This window comes from Protopterus annectens, chromosome 11.part0 (genome assembly GCF_019279795.1).
Source record: "Protopterus annectens isolate FY-2018-M chromosome 11.part0, PAN1.0, whole genome shotgun sequence".
NCBI classification, from domain to species: domain Eukaryota; kingdom Metazoa; phylum Chordata; order Ceratodontiformes; family Protopteridae; genus Protopterus; species Protopterus annectens.
The window spans coordinates 1,543,034,297-1,543,058,427 of record NC_056745.1 but is presented as its reverse complement, the minus strand read 5'-3'; the positions used below and the strand labels follow the sequence as shown (position 1 = coordinate 1,543,058,427).

Below are 24,131 nucleotides of genomic sequence, written 5' to 3'. Positions count from 1 at the left end.
GGCAGGTATGTGTCTCAGATCCTGACCCTACTCTGTAACAGGCTTCCCATCCACGTTAAGCAGAATTTATCCCTGACCCTATTTAAGTACTATATGGACCAATGGATGGGGAATATTAAATTTACCACTGGACTAGCTACCATGTCTCTATTGGCCAGAGGGAGCTTGTAAATGCTTTGCCAACTAAACCCAACTGTTTATCCATGTGTAATTTATCCTACCATTTACAAATGGGGAAATATGACTATGGTTAAAAAGGTCTCATGGGGCCTTTAGTCTAGTATTCGCCTCTGAACCTGTATAGCAAGTCACGACTCAGTAGACCTGTGCTCAGTTAAGAGTGTATTTTGCATCTTGTGGCAACAAATACAGCTGTTAAGCTGTGTATTTGACCAGCTGCTGGGAAACCATCTACAATACTATGAAGCAATCTATTTATAAGAAAGGTAGATGTTCCATACTGTACACACACACACACACACACACACACACACACACACACACACAAAAATACCACGTGCTTCTAGCAGAGACTTTTCTAAAAATAAAGCCTGTTTGATCACCTATAAATGTTGTTATAACTAGAATGGAAGTTTATTTATTCTTGGAAAATATTTAAACAGTGGCAGATGTTTGCATCAGAACTGTTGTGTTTATTGTACAGAAGTAGTTACAGTATAGTCTTTTATTGGAACGTACATTTATTCATTATTTTTGGATTATATGAAAATGGGTTGATTTTTCTACCAGTGCACACAGACAGTTATGGAATGTTTGGATTTGTGAAAAGTCTGTCAAAAATTTCTGTCAAAAAAATTGTACAAATCAAACATCAGGGTGAAAATGTCAATATCATGAAGCAGAGTGAGGTGAACAAATGAAATAAGTGAATGGGAAGCTATTTTGATGTTGCCTAAATTTTAAATAGACTGTTGCTACTTTTTTATCCTTCTTTCAATGTTTCTCACAGTCTTGCCCTGTGATAAGGTAATGCTTATTTTTTTCTTTTGCGGTGTCTAGGATGCAGTACCCAGTGGTTTCTCTTCGGGTGATGTGCTTATTCCACTGGCAGATGAATATGACCCCATGTATCCAAATGATTATGAGAAAGTGGTGAAACGACAGAGGGAAGAGAGACAGCGACAACGTGAACTTGAGAGACAGAAGGAGATTGAAGAGAGAGAAAAGTATGAGAAACAGTACTTAGAAATTAGATTAGCAGTATAAGTGCTGCATTACATAATGTTTTATGTTTAAGAGCTAAATAATGCATTGCACTTTCAAGATGTTTTGCAGCAACTTTCACTTTAAAGATCAACACCAGCTGATACTAGGATGAGCATGCCCAAATTTCTATAGTAGTAGTCCAACCAGGATTGCCTGTGGTGCTGATACTGGGAACCTTCTTCACTATATTCTTGTGAACTCACTGATGTTCATCATGTTACCCTGCTGCAGTCATCACACTTGGGTTATTTTGTCGTCAGGCGGTCCCGCAGTCTGCCCGAATTCCAAAGTCTAGGTCCAGCGTCGGTTGCTGTCACCTCTTCCCTGACGTCAGTGCGCCAGGGGTATTTATAATGCATCTGACGCCATTTTCTTCAGTCTTTCTTGCCACCCGGTGCCCGAAGCAGAAGCAGTTCGCCAGTGCCGGTCGGCCGACTCCTGAGATTTTCGAAGTCGAATTTCAGATCCGAAGTCTTCAATAAAGCTAAGTACCCCGTTGGGGAAACTTTTCTTGCCTCAGTCCGATGTCAGAAAAAGTTAACAATTGTATTTCTTGTGGGAAGCAAATACCTCATAAGGATTTTCATTCTTACTGTATTCCTTGCCTAGGCCCAGACCACAACGTCACTGGTTGTCGATTTTGTGCTAGGTTCAATAAGCGTACTATAAAAAGACGCTTTGATTTCGCACGACACTACTGTAGAAAATTTAACTACACAATGCCGTCGGAGCAACCGACTACCGGTGTGCACAAAAAACGCAAGGATAAGGACAGGCAGCCTAGACCCAAGCCAGACTCCGAGGCCTCGGCTGGGCCGGTCTCCGGTTCACCGGTTTTCAGTGAGGCTCGTATGCAGCCCCTGGCTACCGCAGATTTGGAACCCGAGACCGCGTTGGAGCCTTTGGCGGAGAGTGCTAGGCCGACGCAGCCTTTTTGTATAGCCCCTACCGACGACACTGCAGAAAGAGATGTCTGTGCTGCAGAAACACCTTCGGTTTCTGAAGATGTCTTCAGACCGACGACGCTTACCATAAAAACCTATCCTAAGCTTAAGACTCCTATTAAACCAAAAAAGACTGCACTTCAGTCTCCAGTTCAAGGCCCCATGCCTAAGAAACAGATGCTTAAAATGGTGGAAGATTTGATATCTTTAATCAGGGGTTCCCAACCCCCACCCGACAAAAGGCCTAGACAAGAGGAAGATTATGCCTCCTCTGATCAAGTGTCTATTTCCTCAGGGCTCCTCTGAGGACCAAGATTACTTTTTTCCCCCTTATGAAGATTCTGATGCTGAGGATTCCATTCCCTCAGCTTCTCCCCCTGAAGACTACTCCTTTGGGGAAACTTTACACACTATGAGGGAACATTTTCACTGGGAAGGTCAGGACTACTCTGACTCAAAGAAGAGGCTCAGAGAGTTTCTTTTACTCCCCCCAGCACACACCTCTTGCCATTTCCCCAGTTTTAGACAGTGTGGATGATGTTTACTTAGAATCTAGTTTGAATCCAGATTCACTGCCTCCTGCTCCAGCCAAACCAGACAGATATTATAGAGTAAAAAAATGAAAAGACCAATGGTTAGACCACAGCTGAAGATAAAAATGGAATAATCCACATCAGGAAATAAATCACTTGCAGCTTCACAGTAGTGCCCTTTATAAAACCAAAAGTTGTAACTGAGATGTAGTAGTCAAGGTAGGAAATGGTTCACGTGCAGTTTCACACCACTTTATTAAACAAGAGTAAGCGCTTTCGCGATCTAAGTCAGCTGATCGTTTCTTCAGATTCATAAAAACAGTTAAAACATTGGTATTTAAAATATGGTTCAACCAATGAAAACACATATAGAACTATGACATAGACTAATTAAAATTGCATACATCAGTACATTAATTTGCCTTATATTCTGCATAAGATGAAATAAAATATACATATAACAGACACATTTTATGTAATAATCCATATTACTTAATGTTTTAGTGGTCTGGATTTTAAAAAAGGTTTCAAGGAAACAGCATTGTTCAATCCAGGAGACCTATCTGCCTGAAGTAGTAAAATCCATCTTTGTTCGGCTTCCTCTACCTTATTCCTTATATCACCTCCCCTCTTACTTTTATTTATTATTTCTAAAACCATGAAATTAAAAATATGTTTCCTATCTTCTTCTTCCACATGTTTTGCTAAAGCACTTGTGTCTTTTTTATTTCTTATATCTCTAAGGTGTTCAAGGATACGTTCCTTTAGACACCTATTGGTTTTGCCTATATAAAAGGCATGACAGACAGTGCATAAGCTGAAATAAACCAAATTTTGTGTTCTGCAGTCAGCATAAAAATCTCTATCCATTATACATCCTAGTGTAGGATGTTTATATGTAGATTTATTATATAAATAGTCACATGCTGTACAATATCTACAAGGAAAAGTCCCCTGCCTATCGGATAGGATCATTCTTTCATTGTTTCTGGATTTATAACAGAGTTGCCTTTTTAAGGACCTCTTATTTCTAAAAGAAAAGCTGGGTCTATCTTCTAACAATTCTCTCAAGTCAGGATCCGACAATAAAACATTCCAATTCTTCTCAAAAATATTACAGAACCTTCTGATGTCACTTGAATAAGTTATAGGGAATCTAACTTTAAAATCATGACCTTCCTTGCTTTTAACATCTTCTATAGTATTTGAGAAGAGCGGTTTACATCTCCCATCCCTATTTTCAATGGTATATTTAGAGCTTTCATTTATGTCTTTCTTACTATAACCTCTGTTTATGAAGTCTTTCTCTAATATAGTCATTGTCTTCACAAAGCCTTCATCTGTATCTGACCCAGGGTCCCAAAGGGGCTAAGGCTTCTATGGCAAAAAATCCTGTACCCTCTGAAAGGGACTCCAGAGCACTAGACAGGTGGGGGAAAAAGGTTTACACCTCAGCCACTCTAGCTTATGAGAGCACTAAATTGTCAATTTCACATGCTAAAATATTAGCAATTTCTGATGTCTCAGTTAAGACAGAAAATGAGCACACTCCCTCAACAGTCTGAATTGAAAGAAATGCAGGATCTGTTGCATGCAACTGAACAGGTGGGCAAACCTACTTTACAATGTGGATTTGATTCTTTAGAGGCTTCCTGCAGAGCAGCTGTCACTGGGTCTGTTATACGTAGGCATGTTTGGTTAAAGGAACAAACTCTGCCTGATCATGTTAAAGCAAAGCTTCTAGATGCTCCCTTACAGCAGGATGTCCTATTTGGAGTTAAAGCAGAAGAAGTCTTAAAGAAAATGGAGGATAAGGCAAAATCTATGCAGACAGTCAAAGATTTTCTACAGGTACAGCCCCCTCGCTTCAGCAGAAATTGGCCAACAAAAAATTGGTCCTTTTCAGCTACTGACAGACCACAGAGGGGTAAATACAGACGCCCAAGAGGCAGAGGGCAACCACAAGCCCAATAAAAACCTCAACAATGGGGCACTGCAACACAGAAGGGAGGAGAAGACAGGCCCCAAACTACTAGAAGGCAAACTCAATGACTTACACCTCATATGGCCAAGCAACACTCTCTTGGCAGCTCCCTTGGGAGGAAAACTAGCACTTTTTTCAGACAACTGGCACATCGTCACAAAGGACAAATGGGTTCTAGACATAATTTCACGAGGATACAGATTCCATTTCCACACCTTGCCAACGAAAAGAGGAATGCCAAACCTGCCACAAAATCAATGGGCAGAGGCACAAAAGCAAATTACAGCTCTCATGGACATGAGAGCCATTCAACTGGTACCTACACGGGAGCAAGGCCAAGGATTTTACTCAAGACTCTTTCTAGTCCCCAGAAAGGACAATGCCTGGAGACCAATTCTGGACCTTTGAATTCTAAACACCTTCTTACAAGTACCCAAATTCAAGATGCTAACACTACAGCAGCTTCTTCCCATGTTGGGCAAGAAAGCATGGCTAGTAATGTTGGACCTCAAGGAGGCATGCCTGCATGTCCCTATCAGACAAAGTTGCAGAAGATACCTCCGTTTCATTGCAGGGTCAACCCATTACCAATTCTCTGCACTGCCCTTTGGCTTATCTACTGCACCCAGGGTCTTCACAAAATGCCTGGCACCAGTAATTGCATACTGCTGACAGAGGAATTCAAATATACCCATACCTGGATGACTGCCTCATCCAAGCAGAAAGCAAGGACATCCTCTTACAACATCTGGCTTTTGTAAAACATCTTCTAAGTTGCCTGGGGTACACAGTAAACGAAAAGAAATCAAAACTAGTACCCTCACAAAATATGACATTCCTGGGTGCCAGATTGAATACAATGGCCCAGAAGGCTTATCTGACGCCAGACAAACAATTACAACTGACTCAATATTTCAAAACAATGGCAACAAAGACCCAACTCCCTGCAAGAAAAATTCTGCAGGCCTTGGGCTTCATGGCATCTTGCATGCTACTAATACCATTTGCAAAGCTGCATATGAGGAAATTACAGTGGTACCTAAAAAGTGTATGGTCTCAACACAGCCACAGCTTGGACACAATGATATCTCTCATTCCCTGCCTTCAACAAGAGTTTCTATGGTGGTCACAGGCATGTCACCTCAACAAGGGTCAGCCTTTCACCTTGCCCCCAGCCAGGCAAACTATGACAACAGATGCATCGGACTACGCCTGAGGGGCACACATGGCAGGACAGTGCGTTCAAGGCGTATGGACTGCAGATCAAAGGAATCTGCACATCAATCAAAAAGAGCTGCTAGCTGTACAGAATGCTCTGACAGCCTTCAAGGACCTATTACATCCAGGACCACAATAAGGACGTACAACACCACAGTAATGTGGTACATAAACAAGGGGGTACACACTCCTACCCTCTATGCAGGCAAGCAATGACTTTGTGGAGCACAGCACTGGCTTACCAAGTTCAGTTACAAGCTCAATTCCTGCCAGGAAAAAAGAACACATTGACAGACGACCTTAGCAGAAACATCATAGATCCCCACGAGTGGAAACGGGATCCACAAGTGTTTGCAATGATAACTCAAAAATGGGGCCTCCCAGACATAGACTTGTTTACCAGCCCCCAAAACTATCAGCTAACAAAATTTTGTACAAGGACACTTCACCATCAAGCTTGGAAAGTGGACGCACCCTCATTCAGTTGGAAAAACCTGACAGTATATGCCTTCCCTCCATTGCCTCTTCTCACAAAGGTGCTCCTGAAAGTCAAAAAGGAGAGACCACGACTGATGCTCATAGCCCCAGACTGGCTACGCCAGCACTGGTACCCACTATTAAGGAATATGGCCCAGGGCCCACCTTGGATTTTACCACAAATTGCCCATTTGCTCACACAACAAAACAGTCAGATTCTACACAGCCAGCTCAAAACCTTAAATTTGGCTGCATGGCAAATCACCTAAGCATCCAGTCAGCTCCTCTTCCTCAAACAGTTATGGATGTTATTCTGGAAGCTAGGAGGCCCAGCACCAGGAAGGCCTACTCGGACAAATGGAAAAGGTTTTGCGCTTGGAACCAAGCTAAAGGCCAAAATACCCTTCAGCCTCACATGCCTCAGATTCTACAGTATTTAACTGAGATGTTGCACAAAGGACTTTCTTTTTCATCCATTAAAATCCACGCATCAGCTATTTCAGCCCACTACAACACGAATCGACCCTTATTTTCACATCCACTTCTAAGGCAGTTCGTCAGAGGGGCAAAAAACATTAGGCCCCCCAGGAGAGCACCTACACCAACATGGGACCTCAATTTTGTTCTGGAAAAACTTACGCTTCCTCCCTTTGAACCAGCTTTCTCTGCTGATCTTAAGTTTATATCATGGAAGACTGCCCTGCGGCTAGCAATAACTTCAGCCAGAAGAGTCTGAGCTGCAGGCACTAATGGCAGTGGAACCTTTCCTCATTTTCCATCAAGACAGAGTTTCTCTAGGAACTAATCCTTCCTTCATGCCTAAGGTAGTATCCAGTGTGGCTTTAAATCAAACCATCCACTTACCCACCTTGTTTCCAAATCCACAGAACAAAGGAGAAAGACTACTGCATTCCTTGCACATTCACAGGCAACTTCGTTACTACTTGGATAAAAGTAAGGTTTTCAGAAAATCTGAGCAGCTCTTTGTATCCTATGCTACAGCTTCGCAAGGGAAGGCTATATCAAAACAGACCATTTCCAAATGGATAGGACATTGCATTCGTTTTTGCTATACCCATCATGGAAAACCAGTTCCTGCTACCATAAGGCCCCACTCTACCAGGGCAACAGCTACATCTACAGCCTTCCTCAGGGGGGGTCCCAACCAAGGAGATTTTGGAAGCTGCAACTTGTAGTTCAGTACACACCTTCACCAAACACTACCACTTACCACTTTACTCTAAGACTAGAGCTGGCTTCGCCACTGCAGTTCTGCAGGGCCTTCTAGCCTCCTCTAACCCTCTTTGACTCCTCCTCCCATCCTTAGCTTTGGGATTCTACCCAAGTGTGATGACTGCAGCAGGGTAACACGATGAACATAGTACAGTTTTGTACCTACCATAAATGTAGATGTTTGAGTGTACACCCTGCTGCAGTCCAGGTTACCCTCCCTCCATCCCCTCTGATCTAACTGACTAAATCTTTACAATACCTTCCTGATGTATTTACTTATAGCTGGAGGGATGTTGTGTTTGTGCTAAATTTCTTAGATTGGTACTAATTACTGACCACCTTTTTGGGGGCACCTGACATCTGGGGCAAGAAAAACTGAAGAAAATGGCGTCGGAAGCATTATAAATACCTCTGGCGCACTGACGTCAGGGAAGAGGCGACAGCAACAGACGCCGGACCTAGACTTTGGAATTCAGGCCAACTGCGGGACCACCTGATGACAAGATAACCCAAGTGTGATGACTGCAGCAGGGTGTACACTCGAACATCTACATTTATGGTAGGTACAAAACTGTACTTTTTACAGCTGGTTCTTTCCCATTACATGTAGTGTGTAATATCTAACGTGGAAAGTTTTCTGGCCTTTTTTAATTTGTGTAATCCATCCATCTATCCACAACCCCTTTATCCAGTTTTTGCACATGGGGTTAGGACGTCATAGCAACAGAGAATAATGTAATGTTTTTGGTTATTTATATTGGCTTCAGTTCTTTACCTGAATCTCAGTAATAAAGCAACAGTAGTCCGAACTACCTACCGTCATATGAAAGCTTACAAGTGGATGAGCAGAAATACTGCAGATAATGTGTGTGGTAAGTTGTTAGTTAAATACTGTAGTGCTAGAAACTTCAGGACACCCATGCAGATGTGATCTGAAAGTTCGACTGCCGAATCCTACACTAAGACACTATACGAGCACATCCACTCATGCATAAATCGTGCCAGCCCAAATAGAACCAAGATGCTGTCCTCCAAAACAAGGAAGCCAATCTGGTGGTCACCTGCCATAAACAAACTGTACAACAGAAGGAAGAAACTGTTGCAGAAAAGAGGAAAATCCCAGGATGCACAAAACTCCCTTACCAGCCTCAGTAAGAATCCGAGATCCCTCATAAAATCTCCAAAGCTAGTTACGAAAATAAAATTACCAAGGATTCCAAAGACAGCCATAAGGCATTCTATAGTTATGTCAAGAATCTAAATGGCAATGCTCAGATCTGCTCTGAGCTACAACAGAATGACATTAAATATACTGATCCCAAGGATATTGCCAGTATCCTGGCAGAACGATTTAGTGCTAACTTCACCCCCTAAAAGGCCCATCTCAATACCAAAAGAGTGCCAAATTCCAGTAATCACGGCCACACAGGTAGAAACCGCACTCTCCAAAGCTAAGAATGACATCCCAGGCAGTGTGCTACATGAACTACAAAATGAACTGGCACCTCACCTAAGTGTCATGTTTAATCGTAGCCTAATCTCTAGCTTTGTGCTCTCTGAGTGGTGCACAGCTACAGTTATCCCACTCCACAAGGGGGGATCCACCTTGGATCCCGGGAACTACCATCCCATCAGTCTGACAAGCCTGATCTGCAAGGGCATGGAATGCATTATCATGGAACATATAAACAAAGACATTGGCACCCTTCAAACACTGGACCCCACCCAGTTTGGGTTCGTGATGGGCCGATCTTGTCTCCTGAATCTAACTGACGTCTTCGAATCAGTCTCCAGAGCTGTGGGTGAGGGTAAGGCAGTCCACACAGCCTATCTGGACCTCGCTAAGGCCTTCGACACCATCCCCCACTCTGAAATCATAGATAAACTTACTAAGCTGGGCATAAATCCCTATGACACTCGATGGGTTGCTAACTGGCTTACTGACAGAACCCAGACTGTAAAAGTAGCTGACTCCAAATTTAGCTCCAGACAAGTGACAAGTGGAGTACCTCAGGGTTCAGCCCTGCTTCATAGGTTGGTACTAGGCTATCAGCCCTAGGGCCTATACAAGCCTAGCCATAACAATTCCCTGGCTATTTCTTCCCACATTATTTACTTTCCTGGGACCGCTCTTGTTTGGCATCTACTTCTCTGAAGTACAGGCTAACACTAAGGGACTCTGGCTGACAAAGTTCGCAGATGACTGCAAACTGGGAGCTATTATTGAATCCCCAAATGATGTAGATATTCTACAAAAGGGCCTTACAGAAACGTATGCTTGGTGCCAGAGCCATGGGCTCGAGCTTAATGCCAAGAAATGTGTAGTTATCCCCTTTGGGAAAAACCATGTACCCATGAATTATCACATAGGTTGGCAGTACACTAAACACCGAAAGTGTGATGAGATACTTAGGGACACAGGTGGACAGTGGTCTCACCTTCGATAACCACATCGTCACAACAGTCAGGAAATCCTTCTGTGTGGCACACCTCATCACTAAGGGCTTTTCATCCAGAAAAAAGGACGTCATTGTCCTACTGTACTCATCCCTCATTAGACCCATTATAGAGTACAACGCCCCGTTTGGTATGTACCTCACAAGACATCTGCAACAGCTGGAAAGGCCGCAGAAATACCTCACTAAAATAATCACAGGCTTAAAGCAGATGCCCTATGCTGACCATCTAAAAAAAAACTCCAGCTATACTCTGTGGCATATCGTCTACTCCGAGGCGATCTCTGCTTAACATACAAGGCCATGTCAAACCCTGAGCTGTTGGACATGCTCCACTTAAAGAAATCCTAATCCCTCAGAGCCACACGCTCCAGGGATCTAAACTTTGTCACCACAATGAACAAAACATGCTGGAGGGATAGGTTCCTGACAGAGAGACTCCCCATACTCTGGAATAGACTGCCCATACATGTCAAGCAGAGTACCTCCTTGGTCCTCTTCAAAAGGAACCTTGACGATTGGATGGGAGATAGGAAATTCACCCCGGGGACCATGTCAGTCGCCCTGCTAGACAGGGGTCCAGGTTAGTAAATATTGTGGGAAGAAATAGCCAGGGAATGTTATGGCTAAGCTTGTATAGGCCCTAGGGCAGATAGTCTAATAAAAACCTATAAACCTATGAACCTACTACAAACTAATATCTGTTGTTTATTGTGACATAAGCATGATAAGACTTGGAATTTAGTAAATGCTAGCACTATAAAGGCGAGTTTGCACTAAACAGTTGTTCATGTTTGCACTTCTGCAGTAAAACAATTTTGGTGATACAAATAGCTATAGTTTGAGTTTATAACAACTTTATCAAAAGATTCTGTCTGAAACCATTAAGAGATGGTGTGAAACATTGCAGAGCTTATGTGCAATGTATCAGAATTGCACGTGTCTAAGGATTACAGCAAATTATAAGCGCCTGTGGTTACTGAGATTTAACCCTGGAGTTATTCCAGAAATTGTCCATGTAACCAATCGTATCATTCACTCCATTTTCCAGGTCTGTACCATAACTTTCAATTTACAACATGACTCTTTTGGAGTGGATACTGAAATCCACTTTGCACACACACTTTGTGTTTTATGTCTTTATTAAAAGGCATAAACCAGATTCATTCTGAGCCTCTCTTCAGATATGGGAGGTGACCAGTTGTCTCCTCAACTACATCTTGTTATTGCCATATTTTACCCAGGATTGGGGGTTCATATCAGTGACACGGCAGGCAAGCACATTTGCATTTAGTACTGGAAGATCTCATGGCAGTGGGTTCTATTCCCTCTTCTGGTGATTGGATTAATTTTTCCCATTACTGACACTGCAGTGTAGTATTAGTGGCGCTACTCTCCTGCTTGTGCCATAATTCTAATGAGTTATTGAACTGTGGTCCCATCTGCCTGAGCTGGTGGTAGCTCAGGTAGATGTAAAAGATCCCAGGGCACTTATCAAAAAAGTAGGGGTTGTTTATTTAAACAAAGTAACCATAATCCTATACTTAAAATAATTTTTTTTTGTAACATTCCTTTGCCCTTTTTTGTATATTTAAAACGTATGTTAAACGCAATCTTCATAATAGAGAGGTGACGAATGAGAGGATGGATCGTCCCTATCCTTATTATAGTAATAGACCTGAATATAGAAAAGTGAAATCTACATTAGATCATGTACCATTGATTCTTGCATATACCCAGAATATTTCTAATATACAACAGATTGTTAAATGGAATTGGTCCATACTACTTACAGATCCTGAAACTACAGCTATAGTGGGACGTCATGCCTACTTTTATATACAAGAACAAGAAGAACTTGAAACAATTGTTATGTAATGGAAATACCAATATAACATCTTCGCGATTGAATATTTTGAATGGGATACGTAAATGTTGGAAGTGTGCCCACTGTCAATATATAGATGAGTCTAGATTTTTTTAGACACCGTGAGACAAGAAAACTTTGGGAATTGAGGACCCAAGCTGATTGCAACACAAAAAATGCAATATATTGTGCACATTGCATATGTTGTTTTACATTTTATATAGGTAAAACAAATAGATGTCTTAGAGAACGTGTTAGGGATCATATATATTGCACTAATAAAGGTTTAGAATATAGTGCTTTAGCCAAACACACTTTAAATGAAGGATCACAACATACGTTTTTATTCCAAGTGTTACAAGTGGTGGATGAAAATGTAAGGATGGGAGACATAGTTAATAAAACGGAAACCTTAGAATTACATTGGATTTTACATTTGGGCTCTCATAGGGGACACAGTCTGAATGACAGTGTCCCATTGAAACCTGTTTTGAAGTCTAGAAGGGTTAATAAATGTAAGAAAAGTTTGATATTTATAGTTGATATATAGTTACATTATATGTAATTTATTTGTTTTGAAATTGCATATGTATTTGCATTTATTATAGTCCGTATTTCTATTTAGATGCTGTATTTATATATATATATATATATATATATATATATATATATATATATATATATATATATATATATATACATTTTAGTTACATACATTTATAAATATAAATACATGATATTATTTCATCCTATTTTGTTTTTATTTTTACTTTATCTGTGTTATCTGTACATATGTTCATAGCATTCTGTATGTATGTAGAATGAATTGTAGGGAAATCTGTTTAGTAGCTACTATGTTATCCAAAGTATCGTACACATAATTCAGACTATGAATTAGTTACTCTGTCTTTAAATTGTAATTGACTTCAGATCAGCTAGTTTCTGAATGGCTATTTCGAATTTTGAAACTTAGAAATGTTATATAAGGATCACTGTCAGCTGTTATTCTTGGTCTGATGAAGCAATATTGAGTTATTGTGAAAGCGCTTACCGTTGTCAAGTATTGGAATAAATTTAATCGCTGTTTTTACTTTACTGCATTTCTTATTGGAACGTGTTTCGTTCACTTGGGATTTTTTATACAACTGTAAGGTGAGGTTCGCTTTTGGGTGTTTTGTGATTACAATCTTCATAATACCTTATGTTCCTTATCCTCCTCTTCATTTTCATCATCTGCATTTCCGCCTTTCTTATTTCATACTACACTCATTTTTTATTATGAAAAACTTCATTGCATCTAGTCAACCAAATATGCAGAATATAAGTGATTCCATTATAACCCACTTACCTTTTTCAGCTCCTTTACAAAAAATATAAAATCAATCATGCATTAGTTTTTAGTATCAAATTCATCTCTCTTTTAGTATCACATTCATCTCTCATTCGTGCCCAGATTTTTTTTTATTTCGCACTCTGCATGCGTACCTGTTTCTTTAGTGTTACACACATAACATAACCTTTTAGGTAACTGCTTGTACTCAATGTGTGGCTTTACTGGAAGTTTGTCAGTCTCCAGAAAAATAAAATCTTTGCATTCCTTAATGCAACCAAATCTTTTTTTTTTTTTTTTTCTTATAACAGCTTCTTTGCTTATTCTTTCTATTCCCTGCCAAGAGTCAGTTCTGTAAAATGTTTTGTTATGTTTTCACACCAGCTTTTCCTTTTTTTTTATAATTTCCATTACATAACCTTTCCTGTTTTTATTTTATTCATATATTCAGTAGCATCTTCCTTAAAGTTTTTCATCTCTTACATTTCCTGGAATGTTTTGGTTTGAAAATGTGTTCATATTGTACAGTTAATGTTTTAGTCATAATGTATTTTTCTGTATTTTATATAATCTTCAGTACCCAAAATAAATGTAGTGAGACAAAAATGGATTTATTAAACCCAACCCCACTGTATTGTTTGTATTGTATACCGTACCTCTTTTTACAGTAAAGTATTTAGTCTAGAGCTCCAGACTGCATGAAAAATAACTTCTAGTAGATCCTTTTGAAGTCTTACTGGAAACATACTTTACCTAAATAACATAGCTTTCCTAATATTGCCAAGTGTATTAAGTAAACTTTTTTCCAAAAAGATATGTCCTATGATTTCAGTACAACATTTAAATCCTTTGCATCTTGTATTAAGTGATTCCATTGTTTTAGCATAATCTGTATGTCTCCAAATTTAATGCCTAACAGACATCCATCCTTTGTCAGGGCTAGCCATTCACTGTTGTTAACATTAGCTACATGTGATTTGGTTACATTGTTTAATGTTGATTTGACCCCCATGTAATAATGGGGAAAAGGGGGTTGATAACTTTATCATACCTGGTAAACTATGTGCAGCCTATTTTTTTTTCCCTAAATCTTCTCCTTATCAAATCCAGCTATCCGCTGAGTAAAAGAAATGCTTCAGGACAACACTTTATAACTATTATGATAATTTCCTCTGCATAAAACATCATTATAGGTAATTGTAAATCAGATTTTCTTCACAATTATTTATTTGTACTTTTTCTTTAACCACATTTATTCCCAAACTAAAAAGTATTATACTCCTTGGGCATCCCTGACATACTCCACTTTTAACTTCAGTCTTTCTGCTTTAACAACCATTTGCCAATATCTTTGTAGTTGAATTTTCATAAACAACTGTCAAACATTAATAATTGTATCTGTAATATCATACTGTTTTAAAATATTCCATAACTGATTGACATGGATTATCATATGCCTTTTGAATGTAAATAAGTTTACCTCCCATTTGATTTTGTGCAATTTCATGTATTACTACCATAACCAAAATGTATCTACTATTGTTTCCCTTATCCCATAAACTCCCAATTATCTCTTTTATGACATTATTAAACTTTTTATTTGAATTGCATGTTAATGTGTGTCTCCAGTTACTTAGTACGTTTCTTGTCTGTAAGTCTAATAATGCTTCTGCACATTCCTCTTGATTTTATATCTTGATTCTTCCACCTACTTACCACTTTATGAAAACTTGTTAGTTATTGTTTGTTTTCTGTAAAATTTTTAACCACTAGCATCTTTCCCTGGTACAGACTCTGTCTTTCTTATTTTGCTTTTTTGAACTTCCTCAAAAGTAATGTCTGGTTAGTATACCCATTGTTTATTTAGAAAAGTTCTAACCCCATTCTGCATCCTGTGTAATCTGTTTCTGAGTACATAGCTTCAAACAAAAACAGTCGTCAGCGTTATTTATATCTTCTTGCGTGTTAACTCTCACACCTTTTTCATTCTGTACCTCCATTTGCATACTTTAGTAACACATTATTTGCCTACTTAAAAAGGCATAACCTCTACATTTACCTTTGACATAATTCTCCTTTAGTAACCTGTCTCTTAAATGTGCTTCATTCAGTGTAAATATTTTTTCACTGTTACATTGCCTGCTCATAATTACCTTCAATAGCTTCCGGTAATTTCTGATAGTCTTCATCAACTTTTTTTACTGTTATGCCACAAACATTCTGCATTAAGATACGCAGAATTACATTTTTTCTTTTAATCAACCCATCAATCTAACCAGTTGGTATAACAATGTTTCATTTGTAAATGTTCTGTAAATATTTGTCTTTCTTCTTGTAACATCTATAACTTTGAGCAGTCCACAGTTAATGTCTTGCATCCCTTGCCTTCTTCAGTACTAAACTTTGTGGATGTTCTGACCATCTAGAAATATGATTTGGTTTTGGACAACATCCCAGCATTGACTTCTTTTAGTCTCTGCAAATAAAAGTCAGTTTCTGTCTTTGCCTTTTCTTTTGTACATTTATGTTCCTTTACCAAGTTAAGTTGAAATTGTGAAAATAACATTCTTACCTACTATAACTTTTGTATCTTGCTTTCTTTTTCTTCCCTTAATGATGCAGTTAGTCTTTCCAAATCATTATATTCATGTTAACATTTACATTTTGTTTTAATTCTTTAAAATGTTGTCATTTTAACACCTGATATGAATGCATGACCTACACAAGTAATCTAAGTTTGCAAACCTTCCTGGATAAAAAGTGGTGACCTCATAAATTTCAGTATGATTCACTTTGTAGAACATAAGCCATTAGTCGTAGAGCATATGATCTTTATTTCCTCATACAACAGTCCAGTATCACTAATCTTCCTGGACAGGTAATGATAACCTTATAAATTGTAATACAGATGTCCTTCATATCATTTTTGCAGTATTCATCATCTCTGAGATCTCCTGCTAAGAATAGCCCAATGTGCAGCCAGCACACCAAAACCTTTATTACCTAGGAGTGTTGAACATTAGACGTATGCTCCCTGTGCAAGTGTAGGGTGGGAAGCTGACTCGCATGTGCTCTGAATGCAAAACTTTGTTGTTGCAAGTTTCAACACAGTTATCTTTGTCGGTCTGAACACCCGTTACTTTGCTGGTTGTACCAAGCCTACGTTTTCAAGATAAGTAATCCGTTGGATTTCTTTTCCTTATATTTTTCAGTGGGGTACGTACCATCCAGGAAAGGGAAATAGTGTGGAAGGCAGATTCCCCATAAGGACCACCATGACAGGTGCATGTTTTGCTTAGATGTGTCTCACAACCACGCTCAGTGTTCCATCTTTCAGGCTTTTGTACCCAAGACTTTACATAACTGTCTTTCTTCCCTTTCCAATAATCTTCAGAATCAGTGTCTTGAGCTGTTAGCTCAAGGTACCATGGCAGAATCCTCTTGTTCCATGATATAGCTTCTGCTCAAGAAGAAGTTAAAGAAGTCTAGGCCTGAGCCTGCTGCTGTCCAGTCTCCACTGGATGTCTGTCTTGAGGTTCATGCGAACCTGGAGGACAGTCCAATATTACTTTCAATTTCTTCTGCTGCAACCTTCTCATAGGCATGCACATAACCTGCTTCTCGCACATCCTTGTAGGCCTTGCTGATGTTGAGGGGGAACCATGGATGATCATCTCCAAGGGGCCTAAAGAGATTCCTCAGAGCCTTGTTAGAGAAGAGGTGCCACTGGTACCTTGATTAAATCAAGGCAGGAGTCTGAACTACCATGTTTGTCAGGGCGGACACCCTACAAAGGAAATGGCAGGAATTCACTCAAGGCTCGTTCATTGTTTTGATGGCCTTGATACTGCCTCAAGGGGTTTCAGTTCTTGCATCTCCTTGGTCCTTTACTTCCAAATGGGCAAGAGACCCCGAGTCCTCAGATGAGGATTCTGACTCTGATTCTGACTCTGCAACCCCCAGTTGCCTCCTCCTTTAGACAATAGGTTGGAGAAGGAGGAATTTATCAGTCTCGATTCTTCTGTGGAGGAACTATCCTTGGAAGATATGGTTCTGTGTATGATAGAAAATTTTAAGGAGGATTTCTACCAGGTATCTGATGTCCAGAAAAGTTATCTTGAGTTATTACATGTGGACTCTACTAAACATTCTCCTGTCCCTCCTGTGCTGGCTTCTCTGTTGGATACTCTCTTGGCTGCATCCCTGGCACCAGGATACTAGTCTCCAGCTCCTAAGAAGTGTGATAGGTTATATATGGTGCCAGATGCCTGCAGATTTTTGTACAAATGCCCTTCATATGACCCAGCAGTGATTACTGTGTCAACTCATAAGCCTTCTTGGCGCTTTCCCTTGGACAAGGACAGCAGACCAATGGAGAGGATTGGTAAGAAGGTATACACATCTGCTACCTTAGCAGCTATAAATTACCACACCCATATGACAAGATACATTTTGTCTTTTCTTTCTCCAATTAGGAAGACTGTCTCTGACATGCCTGGCTCTGAGGGAAAGGCCTCATCTCTTTGCTTACTAGGTTTCACTTCTGAAGTTGCCCATTAGTCTGTAAAGTGCAGTTATGATACAGTGGATGCCTCCTCTAGGGGTGCTGCCTCTGGCCCTGTGATGAGGTGCTGTTCCTGGCTTTGCTGTCAAACCTTACCAGATATTAAAGCAAAACTGCTGGATGCTCCTCTGGATAACCAAAATGTGTTTAACACTGCTGTGGCAGAGCTGTTTATGACCTTGCAGGATCAGGGTAAGGTCATGAAAAGATTTGAACCACATCTTTGTTTCTCCCATTCCATAGTTTCAGAAGAACTATCCTTGTAAGAAAGCCTTTTTACTTAGACTGCCTAGATAGTATTCCATTGGTAAGAAGGGTCATAAGTATGTATGTTCTGATGAGCCTACTCAAATGCCTAGGCCAAAAAAGCAATCCTTTCCTGACAAGTCCGGAGCCATCTGACATTGTGACCTTCCTTCTTCTTGGCCAGGTTTTCTTGTCCCACAGGCTTCCTCTGTCTCTCCCAGTTTGGCAGAAAATCACCACAGACTCTTGGGTTCTCTCCCTTATCAGGCAGGGTTACTGTATGGCTCTGAAAACCCTTCCCTCCTTCTCTGGTATCCCTCAACCTCCTGTAGAGCAACTCCCTCATTTTCCAAGAGTATTGCTGGGTCTGTTAGACCAGAATACCATTCAGCTGGTTCAGTAGACCGAGAGGGGTCTAGGGTTTTATTCATGAATTTTCCTGGCCCCAGGAAAGAAGGGTCTTGGAAAACCTGTCTTGGAGCTTTCCTGCTGAACACATTTCACACAGCACCATCTTTCTGCATCCTTTCTCTTCATAGTCTTATTTCCTGCTTCTCCATGCCTTTCTAGCTTCTCTGGACCTAATGGACACTTACTTTCATATTCCTATCCACCCTCTATTCAGGAAATGTTTGCGTATCTTTGTTTCATCCTCTCATCAGTTGTCTGCTTTGCCCTTTGGGCGCTCAGTGGTACCAAGAGTATTCCCCAAATGACTAGCTCCAGTAGTCACCTTTTGCAGGCTTCAGGTATTCAGATTTTTCCCTGTCTGGATGGCCTGTAGCTTCAGGCCGCATCACAAACCAAGCTAGTGCAGGATCTTCATTTTTATCCAGCTTCTGTTGTACAGCCTGGGATTGACAAACAACCTTCAGTAGTCAATGTTGACTCCATTTCAGGACCACATCTTTCTAGACTGCAAGATCCAAACTTACTTCCCCTGTACTGTCTTCTGGCCAAGGAATTTGGGGTTCATGGCTTCTACCATCTCCATGCTTCCTTGGGCCTGGCTTCAAATGAGAAAGTTTGAATGGTGTCATAGATTAGTGTGGCTTCAGTACTGCCACCTGCTAGACTATCTGGTTCCTTTGCTTCCTTGTCTCATACTGGAACTTCACTTGAGATTCAACAGGTATCTCTCAATCTGTATGTTCCATTCCAGCCTCCTCAGCTGTCCTAGAGACTCTTCACAGATGCTTCAGAGCTGGGGTGGAGAGCTGCTTCAGCACCCTGAAGGTTAAGGGCCTTTGGTCCCCTCAACAGAGGGCAGAGCTAATCGACATTAAGGAAATGCGGGCTCTCATTCTGGCTCTTCAATCTTTCCACTTGCTCTGGGTGCCAGCTCCCTTGAAGGTTTTTATAGACAGCACCACAGTCAGGTGGTACATCAAGTAAGTGGTCAGGAGGGCTTACCTTCTTTGCAGACTGACCCTTCAAGCCCTTTCAGTTGCACATCTGCCAGTTGAATCTTTGCCTTCCTGATGCGTCACACCTTAACATTGATGCATGTTGCATCACAGCACAGATATATCAGTTTACCTTTTGGGTGACCGGATGTATTTGGCAGTACAGAAGGACAGTGCAGAAGTATTTATTTGTTTGTTTGACATTTAACTGGGAAAGTCCGACTTTATCAGGAACCCATTTTCAGTGGAGACCCTGGGAGAAAAGCTCCACAACAGTAAAAATCGAAAATATACAGTAGTAGTAGATTAACATTTAGTATATAATTTACAATGTTGTGCATGGTAGACAACTGGTATATTTACATAAAGGATAAAATTAATACATGTTAGCAAGACTAGTAGCTGATTTACAGAGAAGATAAGGTAATATGGAATGAGTTTTATGCTCCTAATCTGTTAGCAATAATATATATGTGCATCTCCCACTGAGTTGTCAAAGAAAAAAGAAGATATAACGGTATATATCACACCAGGTTAATTAATGAAGATGGTATATAGAAAGCATAATTGGGCTTAGTTGGAAGGTTAGGTATACAAGATAAGGAAGAAAATCGTGTAGAAAGTTCAGCAAGGTAAAGCAAGAATATAGAATTTTGCTAGAGGGGATATAGACCCTGAGAAGGGGTATATAGAGGATAAGGAGGAGAAAGGGAGGGTGTGGTAGAAATGTAGGTGGAGCTAGAAAGATGAGGGAGGATGTACTAAAGAGGTAGGAGGGGAGAGGGAAAAAAGTGGAAGTAAGTTAAAGGATAACAACGGGATATTCATTAAAAATGTTCAACCTGTCTGCATCCTTCCTCCCTATTTCCTGAACCTGGAAAAAAAAAATCAGCAGTGCTGCTTTAAAAATCTATCATTTCTTCTGTTTTTCTCTAAACAAACAGTGCCTTACATAGTGTTTTGGTTTCACTTTGAAAATGAGTTATTGTGCCGGTGAAAAGCTTGCTGTTGTCTGTTAAACTCTTGACATCAGGACTGCTGCAAATCAGCAGTAGTTCTGAAGGCCCCGCTCCCAAACTGACATCAGCCCGACAGTACTTGCATTTCATTGTAAAGAAAATGAAAGGACCCACCTATTATGTGATGTCAGAGGTCTGTCGTCCTTCCCAGGCTTGCAAAGTGTTAAACGGGCTGCAATAAGTGAGGAAGCCCTTTTCTTTGTTGGTGTATCCTGTGAAGCGTGTTTTGTTGGTGGACACCCGAGAATGCTTCTCTTCATCATCCATTATATCCTACTGCATTGTACTAAAAGGTGAGCTTTAAAAGTGGTATTTGCCATTAGCATTCTTTTAATGTACAGATTTGAGAGCCATGTACTCTGGATGCTATGTGGACACTTTTTTTTTTTTTTTTTTTCGAAAGCAGCCTTAGATCATTTACAGCTTTCTTTGAACATTAGCATGTGTTCTTAGCAGGATCTGTGTATACCATGTGCTTTACGTCTCCTTGCTATATTATTTTAGCTTTATTTTCCAAACAGAAACGCAAAGCACATGATGCAACTTAATACTGCCAAAAACTTGCAAGCACGATATCTCTCTTCAAAGCAGTGTATGATCTAAAGCTGCTTGCAAAAATGGTTGCTATGACATCAAGTAACCAACCTATTAGTGTATATAATTTTTTCCACTTTATTCAGCCTCTTGTAATAGCATCGCACCGCTCCAGCCTTGATTTTGAGAAAGTGTAGTACAGTGTTTGTTTGCAGTACGGAATCTAAACCCAGTCCTCTTGATGTTGTGGCAGCATTTGTTTGGAAGCCAGATGTTCTTCGTGTTTCACTGTTGCAGTCATTACATTTGGGTAATCTGCTGGCAGGTTGCCCTCAGCCGGCCTGAATTCCAAAGTCTTGGGTCCTGCGTCGGTTGCTGTCTACTCTTCCATGACGTCAGGTCGTCAGGGGTATAAAACAAGCAGCTGATGCCATTTTCTTTAGTCTTTCTTGCCGCGCGGTGCCCGAAGCAGAAGCATTTTGTAAGTGCCGGTCGGCCGACTCCTGAAATATTCGAGTTTGAGTTTCAGAACCAAAGTCTTCACTAAAGCTAAGTACCCCATTGGGGAAACTTTTTTCTTGCTACATACCGATGTCAGAAAAAGTTAATAATTGTATTACTTGTGGGAAGCAAATAACCTGATAAGGATTTCCATTTATACTGTATTCCTTGCCTAGGCCCTGATCACAACGTGCCTGGCTGTCGGTTTTGTGCTAGATTTAACCAATGCACTATTGAGCATCGGTATAGTTTCCCTCAAAGTATTTTGGAAACAGATTTAACTACCCAGAAATGTCGTTGGATAGCAGTCCGACTATCGGAGTACATAAAAAACGCAAAGAAAAGGACAGAGAGAGACAGTCGAGGTCCAAAACCGACGACGAAGCTTCTCCTAAGCCAGTCGCCGGTTCGCCGGTACTCAGTGAGGCACTTTTGCAGCCCCTGATACCCGCTACGTTCGAGTTGCTGGCCCGTCGCAGGCCCCTACCGACACCCATGTGGAGTCCGGCATGCCGCAAGATACTCAAAGTATTGGACCCATGGATAGATCTCCCTCGGATGGGTCCAGAGCCGCTGAGCAGGCACCGGCTTCTGAGGGTGTATTCAGGCCTCAACATTTTTATATCAAACCAACGACAGCTGCAAAACCAAAGACAAAAGCAATTTGTAAAACTAAAAAACCGATGCATGAGCCATATGCACAGGCTTCTATGCCTAAAAAACAGATGATCAAAGTGGCTGAAGACCTGATTACCTTGATCAGGGGTTCCCATCCCCCTCCAGATAGAGGCCTAGGCAAGACACTGATTATGAATCTTCAGATCAAGATTCTATTTCTTCTGATTCCTCTTCTGATCAGGAATTATCTATACCTCCCTATGAGGATTCTGAGGCAGAAGAATCTATACCATCTGCATCACCACCTGAGGATTATTCATTTGGAGAAACCTTGCATATTCTGAGGGAGCATTTTCACTGGGAGAGTCAAGATTTCTCAGAATCAAAAAAGAGGCTCAGGGATTTCCTTCTTCTCCCTCAGCACAGGCCTTTAGCCATACCCCTTGTTTTAGACATTGTGGATGATGTGTTTTCGGAGTCAAGCTTGACCCCTGACTCCTTACCTCCGGCTCCCAGTAAGCCTGATAGATATTACAGGGTCCCTGACTCGCACAAAGTTTTATTTAGAAACCCTGCTGCTGATCCTGAAACTATTTCACAGGGTCCAAAGGGAGTTAAGGCCTCAACAGCAAAAAATCCTACCCCCTCTGACAGATATTCAAGGGCACTGGATAGATTCGGAAAAAGGTTTATACATCTGCAGCCTTGGCAATTAGGGCCTTAAACTGCCAGTTTCATATGCTCAAGTATCAACAACACATTATGGGATTGCTGAAACAGAAAATGATGTTAATTTCTGAATGTGCAGAAAATAAAGAATTGCAGGAATTACTGCATGCAGCTGAACAGGTTGGAAAGCATACTTTGCAATGTGGTTTTGATTCTTTAGAGGCCTCCTGCAGGGCCGCAGTTACTGGCTCTGTGATTAGGAGGCATGCCTGGTTAAAGGAACAAAATTTGCCTGATCATGTTAAAGCTAAATTACTAGATTCACCTTTACAGCATGATACTCTGTTTGGTATTAAGGCAGAAGAGGTTTTAAAGAAAATGGAAGACCAAGCTAAGTCTATGAAAACTGTAAAAGACTTCTTACAAGTGCAGCCACCAAGATTCAGTAGACACTGGCCTACAAAAAATTGGTCCTTTCCTGTGTTGGTCAGAGCTTAAAGGGGCAAATCCAGATGCCCTAAGGGTTCAAGATACCAGGCACAAGATTCATACAGGTCAAAGCAATGGGGCACTTCTACCTCCAAATCTGGAGGAGATAAAGCGCAAACCTACAGAAAACTAATGACTTCCCTCTGCCTTCACCAAGCACTTATCTTTTGGCAGCACCTTTAGGGGGAAAATTAGCCCTTTTTGCTCAAAATTGGCAATTTATAACCCAGGACAAGTGGGTGCTAAACATAGTATCACAGGGATACAGATTCCATTTCCATACTCTGCCAATGGCAAACGCTTGGCCAGATCTGCCAAAAAATCACTGGGCAGAGGCACAGAAACAGGTTACGTCCCTCATGGATATGGGGGCCATTCAACCAGTACCAGAACAGGAAAAAGGACAAGGTTTCTACTCAAGACTGTTCTTGGTACCCAGAAAGGACAAGGCCTGGTGCCCAATACTGGATTTATCAATTTTGAACACAAACCTGTACATTTCAAAATTCAAAATGCTGACTTTGCAGCAGCTTCTACCCATGCTGGGCAAGAATGCTTGGCTGGTGACATTAGACCTAAAAGAGGCATACCTGCATGTCCCAATAAGACAATCGTGCAGAAGATACTCAGATTCAAGGCTGGCTTAATGCATTACCAATTCTCTGCACTGCGTTTTGGCTTATCTACTGCGCCCAGGGTTTTTACAAAGTGCCTGGCACCAGTAATTGCATTTTGCAGACAAAAAAGTATTCAAATATATCCTTACTTGGGCGACTGTCTTATTCAAGCAGAGAACAAGGACATTCTTCTTCAACA

The 24,131-nt window shown here is 40.7% G+C and overlaps 1 protein-coding gene across 2 annotated transcripts in view; it reads left to right on the top strand.

Moving 5' to 3' along the window:
- Positions 1-24,131, top strand: part of RBM17 (RNA binding motif protein 17) — a 639,512-nt gene that overhangs the window by 141,979 nt on the left and 473,402 nt on the right. For both annotated transcript variants that reach the window (XM_044088811.1, XM_044088812.1), the window contains exon 4: positions 1,021-1,187. In XM_044088811.1, coding sequence (XP_043944746.1) covers positions 1,021-1,187 — 167 coding nt within the window. The remainder of the gene's footprint in view (positions 1-1,020; positions 1,188-24,131) is intronic.